Source organism: Barbus barbus (assembly GCF_936440315.1).
Source record: "Barbus barbus genome assembly, chromosome: 15".
Taxonomy (NCBI): Eukaryota; Metazoa; Chordata; class Actinopteri; order Cypriniformes; family Cyprinidae; genus Barbus; species Barbus barbus.
The window spans coordinates 7,932,917-7,950,313 of NC_136743.1; the positions used below are offsets into that span (position 1 = coordinate 7,932,917).

Genomic DNA, 17,397 nt, shown 5'->3' on the forward strand with positions numbered 1-17,397 from the left:
ATTTAAATAAACAGTCTTTTTTTTTCTTCTTCTTCTCTGCATTTTATGGAAGCCCAGAAAGGTAATTGCAACTCACAATTCAGACCCTTTTTCTTGCAATCCTGAGTTTTTTACTTACAATTTGCGTTTTTTTTTACTTCATCAGAATTGCGAGATATAAAATTGAGAATTGTGATAGATCGCAATTCTGAGAACAAAAGTCTGAATAGGATGTAAATTTGCAATTTGAGAGTTGAATATCAGAATTGTGACATATGTTGCAATACCTTTTTATTTTTTTATTTCGTGGTGGAAACAAAAAACAGAATTGCGAGACAAACTCAGAATTCAGAGGGAAAACTCAGCACTGTGAGATGTAAACGTGGAATTTCAAGAAAAAAAAAAAAAAAGGGAATTCTGGGTTCATCTCGCAATTCTGAATTGTGAGACAAAAACTCACAATTACCATTTTTATTTTTATTCCGTGACGGAAACGGGCTTCACTTCAGCATCGCACCTCTGCTTTGGCTTGTTTCCTAATCTAGCTTTCTAATAAACCTGCCATGATATGTCAATATTGTTGGCTCAATGACACATTACTTATGCTCTTCCATTGTAAATCTGTTTGGCTAAAGTGTCTGCTAGATGCATAAACCTACATCATTTTTTGGTATGTAATTTTTTAAAACTTTTTCTCAATGACTTTTGCTACCCCTTTGCAAATTTTCTATACTAGTTACTTGTGAAATCAATGTTTTTAACAGCGTTGTCAACATCATTTGTTTTGTATGGATATACATTCATTTATTTTTTACCATAGTGAATAAGCGAAGGGTAACGGCTGCTTCGCAACCAATTTGAAAGTGTCATGCGGCTGCCACAAGGGGCAAAAGTCTGAGATAGTGGAAATGCGGCTTAATGTGAAAAGGCCTGTAACTGTGGTACCTGTACATTATGGCAGGTGAAGCGTAATGAACAGAAGCTGTGATAAGTTGTAGTTTATCAATACTAAAATTATTAAAAACTTGAACATAAAAACAGTTGGTTTAAAACAAACATTCATTCATCTAACAGCAGTAATACTTTTTGTGTGCATTATAATTTTGTATAAGTGTGTGTGTGTGTGTGTGTGTGCGGAGTGCTTTGCAGTCTTACTTCGATGCTCAAAGGCTGATCCAGAACTTCAAGCTGGAAACACCTGTTCAGTTTGCAATACAACATAATTCTGTATTCAGTTCAGTTTGCGTGTCTTCTAAAGTGCTTTTCAAGTAAGGCTCCTCCCAACACTGAGGCTCCTCCCACTAGTTAGCCACTCCCACAAAGGATGTTGCATTGGTTTAATTTGATGTCAAACTGACGTGACCCTAACGACCAGCTCTCCTGAGCCTTGCTCCTGCGGGGAGAGGTCAGAGGTCAGGCACATGGAGAGGAGGCGAAGGGGGCATCGAGGCGATGACTCCAGTCGGGTGGTTTGTGAGTGTGTGTTAGAGACTGTATGTGTGTTTGTGAGAGGCAGCCACAGGTTACGGTGCGGGCTGTGCGTGTTCTCCAGGTCTCGGCTTTTATCGTAGTTCTGGACGTCCCAGAGGAGATTAACAGCTCGCCAGCGCATCAGCACATTGTACACAGCACCACCTTCATGAACAATCAGACCTGAAACACAAACGTATGATTAGCACATGTAAACACACTTTTAGTAGGGTTGGGTATTGACATAGATTTCATGATTCAACTTCTTGATTGACAAGCTGCATTACAATTCAAATTCAATTTGATATTATTTCTTTGTATGTATATGGTAGAATATATATCAATGTTTCTTAATTTAAAAAAATCTGAACAAAAGCTGTGATCTATACAACCATGTCAGTTGGTACATTAATATTAATGGATAAAACTAACAACAGAGTTCAAATTACTACATTTAATTGCTATTTTTTAGATATAATAATCAACACTATATACAAACATTTAAATTGCACATAAAACTTAAATTGAACATTGAATAACTTTTCTGAGGTAAATGTAACGTTACATGACATTGTTTACAAGCTGTTTACTTATCTTTCCGCGCTTGAAACACTGATTGAGCGATTCATGAGACATTTCAGTAAGTTGTACTGTTTCGTAAACACCTGATGTTCATTCATGTTTATTTCGTGCAATAAAAGGAAGAAACGATCAGATTGGACTGGGGCGGCTAGAGATCTGTCACGCCACATAAGAGTGCCAAACTGACATGTAGACTATTGTTTGGAATTTCGTTATATAATTGATTGAATTTGAAAGATGATACTTTGTTTAGATGATAACCCGCTATGCATATTAGCTTGAGAAAATGGCATTGTACAGGAATAATGGATGTTTTAGTGCATAAATGTGTCTCACCGATACACACAAGGTCCATGACTGCATACATGCCGTAACAGATCTGGAACAGGATGTCACTGCGTTGCCATAGTGCCTCTGGGCTCAGTGCTGACCACAGCAGCCATGAGACACTGGCAAACAGGAAGATGCCACCCAGCAACACTGCAATAACTTGAACCTTCTCCACCAGAGTCATGGTGACAGTCTGCCACTGGCAAAACATACAAACACCGGCAAAACATACAAACACCGTCACCAATTCGTGCTCCAGACTGCGACTAAATGCTGGAATACTGTAAACGACTTCAAATCTTAACAGATTTTGAAACATCATACACTTACTGACTTTGTAAATGGTCACAGAGGAAAAACTGGGAATCATACACTAAACGATTGAGGTTAACATAGGCAGAAACATGCTTTGTTGTTATGAGGTGCATGACAAAAGCAAATAATGTGTTCTGAATGTGTCTCAAAATATCAAACATGTTTGACATCCTCTGAATAGATGGAATCATAGTCTGATGATAAAAAAATCTTTACCGATCATACATTGTGATTTTCTATTAAATTTGTCAACTCGAATACACAGACTGGCTCTGACTTCCGGCAATGAGTGTAGATTTGTCCAGACTGTAAATATCTGGGCAATAAAACAAATCTAGTCACCATTGACAATCAAAAACAACAAAAAAAGCACAAGCTGTGGTGACCGATTCGCAAATATATGATTCTGATCTGGTTAATTTTTTTTTTAGAGTCAGTCAAAGCAAAATAGGAAAGTCAAAATCACAACTATAACGATAAATAAACCTAGTAGTGATGTTGTTGGAATCACTTTAGAATAACTTTTTTCCTGCTGATGAATGATAAAAACATTGACAGCCGTTCAGAAACGATGCACTCAAGCATTTAAAGTGGCAGACGATGCTGCAGTGCAAACTTATAATAAACAGAACATTAGAGTCCGTTGGTATGGACACTAATATCGTTATCATTATAGTTATCTTAATCGTTCTTGGTGTGAACCGGACTTAATTAGTTTGAATGAGACTTGTTCAGTAAATGAAATGTTCAGAGCTATTACTGACTCCCTCACTGAATCATGAATCAGGAACTATTAGTGTTATGTTTTTCATTGTGTTATTTTTATAAACAGCCATAAATATTCTTATGAGTAAAATTTATATGCAAATACAATTTGAATCACTGGAGTGACAGCATCAAATGGGAACTAAAACACATCTGATTAACAATTGAGCAATTCTATCATTTTTAAATGTAAGTTGTTCAAAACCCTGACCGATATTTCATAAATCCCAGAGTGTGCATGTGTGTGTGTTTACCTGTTGTGGTGGTTTGATATGTATAGGCAGGATGTTGAATCTATAGTTGCAGAGTTCACAGCTCCAGGAGCCCTTCTCACTGATCCACTTGAGGAGACACAGCTGATGAGCATGTCGGACAGATCCGGCACAGCGGCACGGGCTCAGCAGTTCCCCCTACAGCCAATCACAACACACACCGACATGTCAATCAGCCAATTAAAACACATCAAGATGAAAGAAAATTCAGCTGAGCTGATGATTCACTGCTGTATGAATTTTTTCTTATGCGTCTTTGCAGATGAGGTGAGCGTTGAGGTTGTTGAACCTTGAACAATGGAGCAGATGAGCTGTTTCGTCTAAATGAGGAGAACATTTGGAGTGAATGAAACACTATACACATAATGACAGAGATTCATCTCTGTGAGTGGATGGGAAATGATTCATCTGTGCATTCATGAATAATTTCAGAAACATCCTCATTTAGAACTCTAATGAGTTTGAAACAGAGTGGAACACATTCACACACACTTACAGACACACAAACACAAGGCGCCTCGAGGAAGCACATTAGCTGCAGGAAGTGAAGAGCATTAGACATGAATGGCGCAGCAGGTATTCTAATGGATCTCACCATCCTTCACACACACACCACACTGTCTGTTTAAAGCATTAAGAATCATTGAGGTTTCCGATATTCTAATAATTGCATTAATTATGTAGGCCTATAATGTAAAAGGTGTTTACAAGGTTTATATTTCTCAGATTGTCCTAACACAGCTGCATTTATGAACTGCTTTGACCGCCGTGACCAACATAGGACCAAAATCAGGATAAGACAACTAAATTTAGAATTCAATTACTGGCCTCAACTTCATCTCAAAAAGAACTCTCAGGTTCTTCAATTCTTCTGTTTTAACTGAATCACAAAGTATAGAAATAAAAGATTTGGTGATGCTGCTTTCAGCCATTATACTCCACGCTGCTGGAACAACCTTCTGGAAAGTATGAGATGTGCAGAAAATATTGAGTTTTAATTCTAAAAAATAATATCTTTTTAGCCTGGCTTTCTTGTAATGCCTTATAACATTGCATTTTTATTCATTTATTCATATCCAAGTTTTACTCTTTATTCATATCCAAGTTTTGTTTTATTTATTTTTTTCTATTTTATAATTACCTGTTACTTGTTTATAGTTATACCTTTTGTCTGTCAAAAGCACTCTGCATTGGAAAAATATATTTTTTTTAAATGTGACTGATTGATTGATTGATTGATTGATTGATTGATTGATTGATTGATTGATTGATTGATTGACCAACAGGAAGCTGAATTGAGAATTTACTGAACTTGTAATTGAAATAAATTCAACACAGGTTGTGTACTGTAGGAAATGAATTTCTGCTCCACAAAACTTAATTTATTGAATAAGATGAAACAAAAAACAAATGACTATATTAGGTACCTTTTTATATATATATATATATATATATATATATATATATATATATATATATAAATAATACTATACATTTAGAATTATACAATACATAATAAATTATGCAAAATATATAATTACAGTTATGTACATTTTATTGTAATTTTATTTATTTAGTAGCCTATATTAATGTTTACTCTTTTGATGCTTGTGATGTTCCTCCCAAGTCCCTCAGCTAAAAGCATCTACTAAATGAATAAATCAACTTCATGACATTCAGATTCGATTGCTGTTTTACCTCAATTCAAATTCAGTTCAATTCTGAATGGCGCACAACCAACAACCAAAGACGTCGTCGGTGTGATATATAGGCTATATACACAGACCGACAATAAATAACGCAGAAGGAACGAATGAACGGCCCGACTTTACCTGCTCGGCTCCTTGAAAACAGATCCGACAGCCTGGAGTCGGGATGCAGCTCTCGTTGCTGCAACTGGAGCCCACCGTTTCAGCTTTCCCCGCGCTCTGCCCGACGATGTCCTCGGCCGGTGTGTCCGTCCCTGCCTGCGCACCCTCCTCGCTGTCGAGCTCTGTGATCGGATCACCCGCTGCCGGTGTTTGAGCTCCAGCGCCCGACAGCAGTTCATCCTCGCTGAGCTCGCCATCGCTCTCCAGCACCGTTTGGACCTGAACGGTAACGGTGGCGCCTCCCGGTGGCTCATCCACCGTCTGCACGTGCAACGGACCCGCCTCTGCGTGCATATCCATGAATGACGGCACTAGGATCAGAATGAAATAGCAAAATTAGGGGTTTGAGCTCTTACGGGCCTCTGTCAGATTTTCCACGGCTCTTCTCCCCTCTGGGACGCATAGGTCTTGCCATAGATCTGCGTCTCAAACCGCACACGTTCTCAGAAAGGCACTCGCTTCTGTTGAAAGTTGCAGATGTCCAGGGTGTGCGGCGCGATGTGCTCGCTGTCTCGTTGGCTGAAAGCAGCTTTTCCCCGGAAGACACATTTCCATCCGGGCGCGGTGCTGAAACACCAAGCAGTGAAGGCACGAAACACGCATAACCTCACAGCCAACCTCCACAAAAGAATCAGATGTAGCCTACCGGTTGAGTGTGTGAGTGATGAGATAGCGAGTAAAGATGAGCGACGAAGCTGTTTGGGTAACTGCTCTGTGATGGACCCGCGAGCCACCCGCCCCGGAGCCACGCGCTCTGTGCGCTTATGGCCCTTTCAGAGATTTACCAAGGTAGTTACCGATTGGATAAAACGGTAGTCATTTGAAAGCCTATTATCCCTAATATGAAATGAAATGAAATAAAAGCCACACCTTTGAAACAAATAAGTAGAAAGACTCTGAAAGTATCTTACGGGAGTATGATAGCCTTCGGGTACCTTTTCATTTTCAAGTGGATTTTTAAACATTCAGTGTTCTATCAGTAAAGAAATTGCCATCAGTGCCATCTAAAGCTAAATAAATATAGCCTATAAAGTATATTTTGGCATTTGCCTTTAGAGCGGTGACAGAGTTGACCATTTAAAGGGATTTAGAAATTAATATTTTATTACTAGTATTATCACGAAAGACACTGAATTCCAATAAGAATTTACTTACACGAAAAAAAGGAAACAAAGGAAGGCTACTGTAGATATGCTTGATAGCGTTTTAAAACAAACAAACAAACAATAAATAAATACACAAGTAAAGAAAAAAAAAAGATAAGTACATATTTCCCAAATTGCATTGACTGCTCTAAAATATGAGACACCAATGTTTCAGGAGTTTAGGACACAGAACACAACACATGTTTATTTAACACAGTTTTATTTATTTTTTTTGGTTTTATGTATATGCTTTATTTTTTAAGATTAGGCATAACGTTTTTTCCAAAGCATTGTTAGATGCCTATCTTTGCGAAAACAGTATCATAGCTATAGCTATTAAACTTGAAATTAAATTATTATAATCTTAATTCAAGTGACGAAGGATGAAAGTCTGACAGTAATCAGTGTTGAGTACTACTGTAAGGTTAACCCTGTCTGCTTTACCGTTTCAAAATAATGAAGCTGAAAACATTAGTTAGAAATTTAGAAAAGTACATTACTTTAATAAAGTAATTGAAATAGTTACACTATTAGGCCATATTTTAAATAGGGTCTCTTGTAATCTGCAACCTTCAACAACATTTCAAAGTAACACTGTATCCTATTATTGGTATATATTTTCCAAATAAATAAAAGAAAAGGAGTGGTAGGAGAGTAGTCTGAATTGGGTTCCAGCACCTTGTGCCAGTTCACACATTGAACTCATTGCGCCAGCCGCGAGCGTTTCCAAGTCAACGCGGATCGCATCAATCGGATTGCTTTTCTACATCCCAACATCTCGTGCGTAAACACCGCGTTCTGACACATTTTTCCTGTGCGCTCGCTCATCTGTTCAGACGATGTCCTGTGAGGACAGCGATTGGCTCTTGTCTCAGACCTTCCCCGAGGTGATTGGAGAAGTGATCAACACTCAGTTAGTAACCTCTACAGTGAACTTCCTACCGCTCTGCAGAAGACCAGTATTTGACGCATCCTTATGTAGCCCCTCGAGTGAGACATACTTTTCGCTGGTGGTTAGAGAGAAAAACAAAAAACTAAACTTAACGAATAAAACGTTAATTATATACAAGACGTTTCTATGTTGCTTCTATGTTTTCCAATTTAATGGCATTATTCTGTTTAAAACAATGTAAACTGTTCCCAGTAAACTGTAGAGGTAGGAATATGTAAATAAGGTCGCTGTGATTGGTCAAACCATTGCGTTCAGGTATTTGCGTCATTTCTTATAAAAGCGTATAATTTAATCTTTGCATAAGAGGAGGGGGCCAAGAACGCCAATGTATCCGTTCAAAGAATTGTGAGCAAAGCTTATTATACAAAGTCGCTTTATTAATGCTTATTTGATTATAGCTGGAGATTTTAATGAAACTCCAGACGACGTACATTATAGATTTCCTTCAAGAACTACTTCTAATGCGTATGATAACATTATTTTATGGTTGTGTGAAAATCTTTCAGTTGTAGATGCTTGGCGTTTCTTTAACAGTGGTTGTAGTGGCTTTACTTGGTCCAACAAATCTGGATCCCTTAAAGCTAGAATTGATCTTTTTCTTATTTCTCATGCTGTTTTGAAAGATGTAATTTCTGTTAATCATCAGTTTGCTCCATTTACTGATCATATGTTCATTTATTTGGACCTTAAACAATATAGAAAGCCAAGTAGTTTAAGAGGTTACTGGAAATTTAACAAATGAATTTTGGAAGATGCTCCTTTCAATGATTATGTTACTTATCTAGATAAAACTATGTTTAGTAAAATTGCTCTAGTTGGGAGTTCTTTGCTGTTAACAGAAGTAAACAAATTAAAAGTGAAAAAAATAATGAAGGATTTGAATTTATTCATAGGTTAGGTGTGTTAATGCAGAAGAATAATCCCAGTAAAGAAGATGAGAATATAAGTATTTATATTATCCAATCTTTCTCTGAAGCCTCAGGCTTATATTTAAATTTATCAAAGTGTGAACTATTTTGTCTCTATGATAGCATCAATACATTATATACCTGTTAAAGACTGTGTCAAGTACCTGGGGATTTTTCTTACTAAAGATAAATTGACTCGTCAACATCTACATTTTTCTCCTAAACTAAAGAAAACTAGAATAATCTTTAATTCTTGGCTTCAACGAGATCTATCCATCTATGGCAGAGTTCTTATATCTAAAGCAGAGGGATTGTCCCGTGGTGTATACCCTACTTTAAGAATTTATGACTTTGTATAGTTTTCCTCTGCCAGCTAGATCTTTCAGTTCTGTCATCAAAAATTTGTCTCCATATTTTGTGCATTTATTTAAAACATACTTATGTTTTAATGAGATGAAAACGTGTGCATAATTTACAATTTTACTTATTTAGCCTTCATGTTCTGTTGTGATTTTACGGTCTTTATTTTTGAATTTCCTGTTACTGTAGCTAAAACTGTACCAAGATAAAATAAGTGAAGAGTCATCTCCTACTTTTCATCAAACAGGCCTTCAAAAGTTTAATTTGAGCTTTTCACAGATCATGGGTGCCTTTGTCATATTTACTGGTATAAATGCAGTGCTGTTACCAGATTTAAAGTTCATCAACTGATGTGGTGTTTCTGTCCCACAGGCATATGTGTGCAGTGTTTTATAGTTTCTCTGAGGTGGTTATTTCTCGGCTATTGGCTTTATGTAGTGTGTTTCTCTCAAGGGTATTAGGTAGGCCTTGGAGCATGTGCATAACTTGCTTACCACAGGTAATAAAACGGTATAGATCCAATTCCTGGTTGGATTGGTATTTACTTAGAGGTTAAAGCCACTATTTATTTTACTTTATGATTTTGCTGTAAGAATGCCCTAGACCTTAGTGCCTTATTTAATTTTTGACCTGAATGAAAATAAGGCTGTGAGGGATGATTGCTTTCAGTTGTTTAACATATGCCAAATGTTTATGTGATAAGACATATTTCAGGAAAAAAATAGACAAGCACTCCATAAAATAGTTTACGGTCCATAATACAGTCCATGTCGTTGTAAAGATTGTAAGTGTATCCCTCACAGCCGTGGTTTCATTCTTTGTATAATTCAGTATGGCATCAACTCTGACTACGGTCTATAGGTGAGAAAGGAAATAATGTGGTTTGCTGTGGTTTAAATGGATGTTAACTGTAACATAGTTACAAATAACGTATGTTTCAAATGTAACATAGCTATCTGAAGTGGAAAAGTGGAAATTCAAGTCATGAGAAAGATGAGAGCTGCAGAGGTGTTTTGCAGAATGAAAAACAAATGAATGTATGAGCTTTATTCACAAACTATTCTAGCACATACAAGGAGTTTGGCCAGTAATGGAAGACACCGAAGCTAGAAACTGAATAATAAAATAAAATAAAAAAATAGGGGGAAATTAAGTGACAACATGAACAGAGAGACTTAGATCATCTGAATAGATCTGTAATTGATAATGTAGGCTATAGATTACATGATAATGAATTTCAACTTCCATGCTTAAATTAAACAATCTTTTTCAAGTTGATTTAAAGATGCACATTTTGGCAAAAAAAAAAGTGCTCTCTGAGTTTGCTTTCATACCACCGCTCACCAGCAGGAGGCATCATAATCACTCTAAACATTTGTAGTACAATTGTTTAGTAAAAGAATTTCGAACATATTATATACCAAATATACAAATAATAATAATAATAATAATCTAATTTTATTATATATTACCCTGACATAGGCTAACAAATAGCCTAGCTAATAATTATGAATTTAAAATGTTAACATAATAAAACGTGTAATATAAATAAAGTAGCATACTTTTCTCTTTCGATAATAAAATATTTAATCACTGTAATGAATCATGAATTAGAGTTTTATTCGCTTGCTAACACTATTATCTCGTTAAAAAATCTTTATATTAGATTATCCTTCTAAATGTGACGCAGAAAGAGCCGGTGTGCCCCCTCATTCGCCCGGGGTGTGTTTGATGGCACTGTAGGTCGTTGTGTTCACACAGCTGCCGCTTTCTGTTACAGCCGGTGCGCGCGCGCACTGTCGCTCTCCACTGCGTTTGAACGAACACCGAGGTCACGTGACGAGCGAGACGGCAGCGGCGGGCACGGTGGCACCGCAGTGGATACACGGGCAGCTCTGCTCCTGTGCATCACTGCAATCTAGGATCAGAAGAAAGCCGAGCGAAACTGAAAACCGAAAAAACGCGACCGGTGATGACAGGTCTCCAGTAACGCGTCTGCTCGCTGTCCATCCGCGCTCACACTCATGCGGTCTATTTTTGCACCGTGAAATACACGTTTGACACCGTGTGCTCGGGAGACACAGAGAGGCACCGAGGCTCGGATGTGTTGGAGTTGCAATGGCAGACCGTGATTCGTTACCGCTGCCGCTGGAGGTGCGCGCGCGGCTCGCGGAGCTCGAGCTGGAGCTGTCGGAGGGTGAGTAGTTGCCCATTTCACCGGTCAGAGAGGGAGAAAGTGACCGACAGAAGGAGAGATGAACGGGTCAGCGCGCTTGATACATGTATCAGATTGAAGTGAGCGCGTGTTTACGTTTGCAGAACCGGACAGAGCGGTTCCGGTGACCTTGGATGAGAACAGAAATGTGTATTTTAAGAAATTATAACACACTTTTGATACATTGCTGTTGGGATGTATAAAGGGAGATGTGTCTTTTGGAATCTAAAGTCTCTCTCTCTCTCTCTCTCTCTCTCTCTCTCTCTCTCTCTCTCTCTCTCTCTCTCTCATATATTCCGTTTCCATTCTCCATTCCAGTGAGCTGTTCATAACACGGCCACCGCCTTTGTGAATATATAGGGCACGTAAATCAGTTATAAGTGAAGCTGGTGTGTGTATAGCATTGGGACATTCCTCTGTCTTTCCTTTGTTGTGCATTTTGCAAGTAATGCGCTTGGTCATGAAGTTTCAAACACCCAGTGCATCTCTCTCACTCGGTTATATTACATGAGAAACCCATGTGCTATGAGATACTCCTGCCATAGTTTTCTGGTCACACATATTGAGAGGTATATTAAATACACAAGCAAGTAAGTAAATAAATATGCACGCAAGCAAATAATCAGAATTTATGATGATCTAAAAAAAAAAGCAATTTAATGGGGGCCAGTGAAAATGTTTTATGACCACCATTTTTTCAAACTTTTATTCCAAGGACCCCCAAATATAAGGATATCCCTGTGAGGGACCCCTTTCCTAAACTAAACTGGTCGTTTAATGAAGCTTTATATCTTGATTTATAAACGGAGCTAATTATAGTGTGAAAAAATTTAGACGTGATATTGAAAAGTCTAAAATTATTTCCTTTTATTTATCATGATACTAAAGCCAAAATTATTTAAATATTATCTGCCAAATATTATATTGTATTAAGTTAACGGTGTGTGTGTATATATATATATATATATATATATATATATATATATATATATACACACACATGCATGCATGCATACACACACACGTACACACACACACACACAGGTACATCAAAAAAAAAATTTGAATATCGTGAAAAAGTAAATTTTTTTCTTGTAACTTATTTCATAAAGTGAAACTTTCATATATTTTAGATTCATTACATGTAAAGTAAAATATTTCAAAAGTTTTTTTTGTTTTAATTTTGATGATTAGACCTTACAGCTCATGAAAGTCAGAAATCAGTATCTCAAAATATTAGAATATTTACACTTGAGTTTCAATAAATGACCATCCCTACAGTATAAATTCTGGGTGTATCTTGTTCTTTGAAACCACAATAATGGAGAAGACTGCTGACTTGGCAATGATCCAGAAGACGAACATTGACGCCCTCCACAAAGAGGGTAAGTCACAGAGGGTCATTACTGAAAGGTGTGGCTGTTTACAGAGTGCTGTATCAAAGCATATTAAATGCAGAGTTGACTGGAAGGAAGAAATTGGGTAGGAAAAGGTGCACAAGCAACAGGTATGACTGCAAGCTTGAGAATACTGTCAAGCAAAACCGATTCAAACACTTGTGAGAGCTTCACAAGGAGTGGACTGAAGCTGGAGTCAGTGCATCAAGAGTCACCACGCTCAGACATCTTCAGGAAAAGGGCTACCAAGCCACTTCTGAACCAGAGACAACGTCAGAAGCATCTTACCTGGGCTAAGGAGAAGAAGAACTGGACTGTTGCTCAGTGGTCCAAAGTCCTCTTTTCAGATAAAAGTAAATTTTGCTTTTCATTTGGAAATCAAGGTCTGGAGGAAGACTGGAGAGGCACAGAATCCAAGCTGCTTGAAGTCCAGTGTGAAGTTTCCGAAGTCAGTGATGATTTGGGGTGCTGTGACGTCTGCTGGTGTTGGTCCATTGTGTTTTATCAAGTCAAAAGTCAATGCAGCTGTCTACCAGGAGATTTTAGAGCACTTAATGCTTCCATCTGCTGACAAGCTTTATGGAGATGCTGATTTCCTTTTCCAGCAGGACTTTAGCACCTGCAAGCACTTCCAAGTGCTTTGCTGACCATGATATTACGGTGTTTGATTGGCCAGCCAACATGCCTGACCTGAACCCCATATGGAATCTATGGGATATTTTCAAGAGAAAGATAAGATATATATATATATATATATATATACATACACTCACCGACCACTTTATTAGGTATGCCTGTTCAATTGCTTGGTAACACAAATTGCTAATCAGCCAATCACACGGCAGCACGTCAATGCATTTAGGCATCTAGATGTGGTGAAGACGACTTGCTGAAGTTCAAACCGAGCATCAGAATGGGGAAGAAAGGGGATTTAAGTGAACGTGGAATGGTTGTTGGTGCCAGACGGGCTGGTCTGAGTAATTCAAAAACTGCTGATCTACTGGGATTTTCACGCACAACCATCTCTAGGGTTTACAGAGAATGGTCCGAAAAAGAGAAAATATCCAGTGAGCAGCAGTTGTGTGGACGAAAATGCCTTGTTGATGTCAGAGGAGAATGGGCAGACTGGTTAGGGATGATCGAAAGGCAACAGTAACTCCAATAACCACTCGTTACAACCAAGGTATGCAGAATACCATCTCTGAACGCACAACACGTCGAACCCTGAAGCAGATGGGCTACAGCAGCGGAAGACCACACCAGGTGCCTCTCCTGTCAGCTAAGAACAGGAAACAGAGGCTACAATTCGCACAGGCTCACCAAAATTGGACAATAGAAGATCAGAAAAATGTTGCCTGGTCTGATGAGTCTCGATTTCTGCTGTGACATTCAGATGGAAGGGTCAGAATTTGGCGTAAAGAACATGAAAGCATGGATCCATCTTGCCTTGTCTCAACGGTTCAGGCTGGTGGTGGTGTAATGGTGTGGGGGATATTTTCTTGGCACACTTTGGGCCCCTTAGTACAAATTGAGCATCATTTAAACGCCACAGCCTACCTGAGTATTGTTGCTGACCATGTCCATCCCTTTATGACTACAGTGTACCCATCTTCTGATGACTACTTCCAGCAGGATAATGCACCATGTCACAATGCTCAAATCATCTCAGACTGGTTCTCAGACAATGAGTTCACTTTACTCAAATGGCCTCCACAGTCACCAGATCTCAGTCCAATAGAGCACCTTTGGGATGTGGTGGAACGGGAGATTCGCATCATGGATGTGCACCCGACAAATCTGCAGCAACTGCTTGAAGCTATCATGTCAATATGGACCAAAATCTCTGAGGAATGTTTCCAACACCTTGTTGAATCTATGCCACGAAGAATTAAGACAGTTCTAAAGGCAAAAGGGGGTCCAACCCGGTACTAGCAAGGTGTACCACTTAAGTGGCCAGTGAGTGTGTATGTGTGTATATATATGTATATGTGTATATACTGTATATACATATACACGTTTACGTACACGTACATATATATATATATATATATATATATATATATATATACATATACATACTCACTCACTCACTCACTGGCTACTTTATTAGGTACACCTTTGCAAAGAAGGAGAGGTGAGAATTTAGAAATAGATGTATAACAAAATATGTGAAAATGCATTTAGTATAAAAACATTTTCTCTTTTTTTTCACTGACCCCCTAGAAGTCTCCCTGGGGGTCTGTGGACCCCAGTCTGAAATCCCCTTCCACAGAAGTCTGAGTCAAGGAGAAATAATTGTATTTCTTATTCCTGCAATGTGAAAAATATGATTTACAAGTACAAATATTTAATGTAGTTTCTCATTTCTAAGCTGCTTACAAAAAAAAAAGGAAAACCCCACTTTTATAATAATTATACAATAATGGGAAAATAGTTTAAAATAGTTTCGGATGAATGTCACACCATTGCTGTAATGAGTGGAGACTTGACCCGGTTCATGAAGACAGTGGTGCCACATGGTCAGTGAGTGTAGAAGGGCGTCTGTGTTTTGTGGTTTGTTTCATGTAGACTGCATCATTCCTCCTAACAGAGAGACCCAGAGAAGGATGATTTCCCCTATTAGGCCACATCTGCCGCCATCCCTGTGCTCATGAGACAGCGCTCTGTTATTTTGTGTACTTCAATCAGATATTAAATAATCCATCATGATGTTTGTTCCAACACAAACAGTTCAGGAGTTCAGTATGTTCCCATTGACTCCTGACCCGGTCCAGTGAAACAGGGTAGGATACTTAAGAGTGAAATATTTCCCAGAATACCTTATGTTTTGGAGCTTTTATATTGTGTTCTTCAGACTACAATATTTCCATGTGCATATACGTCAGATGTGCTTCAATAAATTAGCATACGTGATATGTGCATTCAAGCTTGTCGTATATTACAATATCCTATTTGTGTGTATGGATTGGGGCATCTGTTGTCACTGTTCTGTTGCTTTGGCTTCTGGCCTAGTTTCCACACATGCTGTCATTTGATTGGCTTTCTTGCCACAGGCAATTGTTTCATTGGTTCACAGTCTCTCATGCTGTATTCGGATTGGCTCTGCGGACAAAGGCTTATGGGGGCAGAAGAGTCATTCTGGAGGATTAGGGTCTTCATCTGATCAGAGTTACATATACTTACACTAATGCACTAATGCAGAATATAATCGTGTATTTATGTGGTCTGATTTTGATAACTGACAAGTGTCTGTCATAGTTTTATTAAACCGATGATATGACTTCTTTTTAAAGAAACTGTCTTAATAATGTTGCTGTTTCTGGTTTATTATGGAGTCAACTAAATAATTCTGTATATTCTATTAATAAATCCTCGGTGAGCAGCTTTGTTGGAATGATTGCAAACAGGAGGACTGTGTAAATATGGGTGTGTTAGAATGACATTTTCACCTGTGTGTACAGGTGTCAGCACTGGCACAATTATTACTGTTTACATGTGGGATTCTGCAGGGCATTAAGGTGTTACAGCAGGGCTCATTGTATTGGTAATGAAAAGGAAATATACATTATACACTTGTAAAAAATTAAGTTTCTTGGTTGGCATTTTATGGTTCTGTGAAGAGCCTTTAACATCAATGGATCCTTCCATTCAAAAAAGGTTCTTTATAATGGAAAAAGGTCTTTAGATTTAGACTAAATGTTTTTCACACTAAAAAAAAATTATTTTAAGAACTGTTTACCGAAAAGTTCTTTGTGGAACCAAAAATGTTTTTTTTATATAATTCCTCCCTTTTGTGGTATTTATTTTAAGTGTAGACACTGCATCTCAACACATTGCACTTTTTGTCCATATACTGTATATCAGTTGTGTTTATTCTGTGTATATTTTATACTGTGTTTCATAAGTTATTGTACATTAATGTTAAATGATAGAGATTTAATTTTTTTTTTTTTAACCATCTGCCACTTTCAGTTATGGGACAAACGTCTGGTCACTGTGACCCAGCTTACCCATCAATTACATAAAGGCTGTTTTTTAAAGTGATAGTTCAACCGAAAAAGAAAGTTCTGTCATTACTCGCCCTAATGTCTTTTTTTCTTCCATGGAACACAAATGGGAATGTCGTTATCAGAATTTCCAAGCTTGTCTTTTCGTACAATGAAGGTCTATTTCTCACACAAAGCTATGGCTTCAGAAGACTTATGGACAAGTCATATGTACACAAGTCATATGGACTTCCTTTATGATGCATTCATGGCGCTTTTTTTGTTATTTCTGTAGTTTGACAGCCCCTATTCCCTAGTCACTAACTGAATGGAAAAGAGCAGAATGATCATTCTTTTGTGTTCCACAGAAGAAAGTCGTGGCGAAATATCACTTTAAAGGTGAAGTGCATACTTCACCTTTAAAGTGATATTTCACCGCCCCATTCTGTCATCATTTACTCACCCTCTTGTCGTTTCAAACCTGTATGACTTTCATTGTTCCGTTGAACACCGATTGCTCTGACTGGAATGACAGTGCCTGCAATTGGAGCTTTCAAGCTTCAAAAACGACAACAAAGCCCCTAGAAGCGTCATAAAAAGTATTTGTTTGCCATATTCCAAGTCTTCTGAGGCTGTATGATACTAATTTTACACTGTGATGAAAATGCTGAAATTAAAGTAGTTTATTGACGTCCTGATTTTGCTGAGTTAGATGTGTTCCTAGGTCAACAAATTTTGTAGACCCTGGAACAACATTTTAATCCAAAAATTTGTGCATGCACCAAACACTGATTGTAAGCCTAAACTTCACAAAAACTATAAACTGGTTCTTCAAATCTGATTGGTTAAT

At 37.9% G+C, this 17,397-nt stretch overlaps 2 protein-coding genes across 3 annotated transcripts in view; one reads left to right on the plus strand and one right to left on the minus strand.

Annotated features, from left to right (window-relative positions):
• Nucleotides 1–1,327: 1,327 nt before the first annotated feature.
• On the minus strand, nt 1,328–5,884 carry LOC306881161 (E3 ubiquitin-protein ligase MARCHF11-like; the record flags this gene model as incomplete). The annotated part of the gene is made up of 4 exons (XM_079435089.1): nt 1,328–1,632; nt 2,368–2,560; nt 3,696–3,851; nt 5,546–5,884. The coding sequence occupies 4 exons, from the start codon at nt 5,882–5,884 to the stop codon at nt 1,328–1,330; spliced, it is 993 nt and encodes a 330-aa protein (XP_079291215.1).
• Nucleotides 5,885–10,777: 4,893 nt separating this feature from the next.
• The window catches only part of LOC306881150 (disco-interacting protein 2 homolog C-like), a 36,857-nt gene continuing 30,237 nt past the window's right edge, over nt 10,778–17,397 (plus strand). For both annotated transcript variants that reach the window (XM_079435073.1, XM_079435074.1), the window contains exon 1: nt 10,778–11,146. In XM_079435073.1, the coding sequence (XP_079291199.1) occupies nt 11,068–11,146 (79 nt within the window). In that variant the 5' untranslated portion in view covers nt 10,778–11,067. The remainder of the gene's footprint in view (nt 11,147–17,397) is intronic.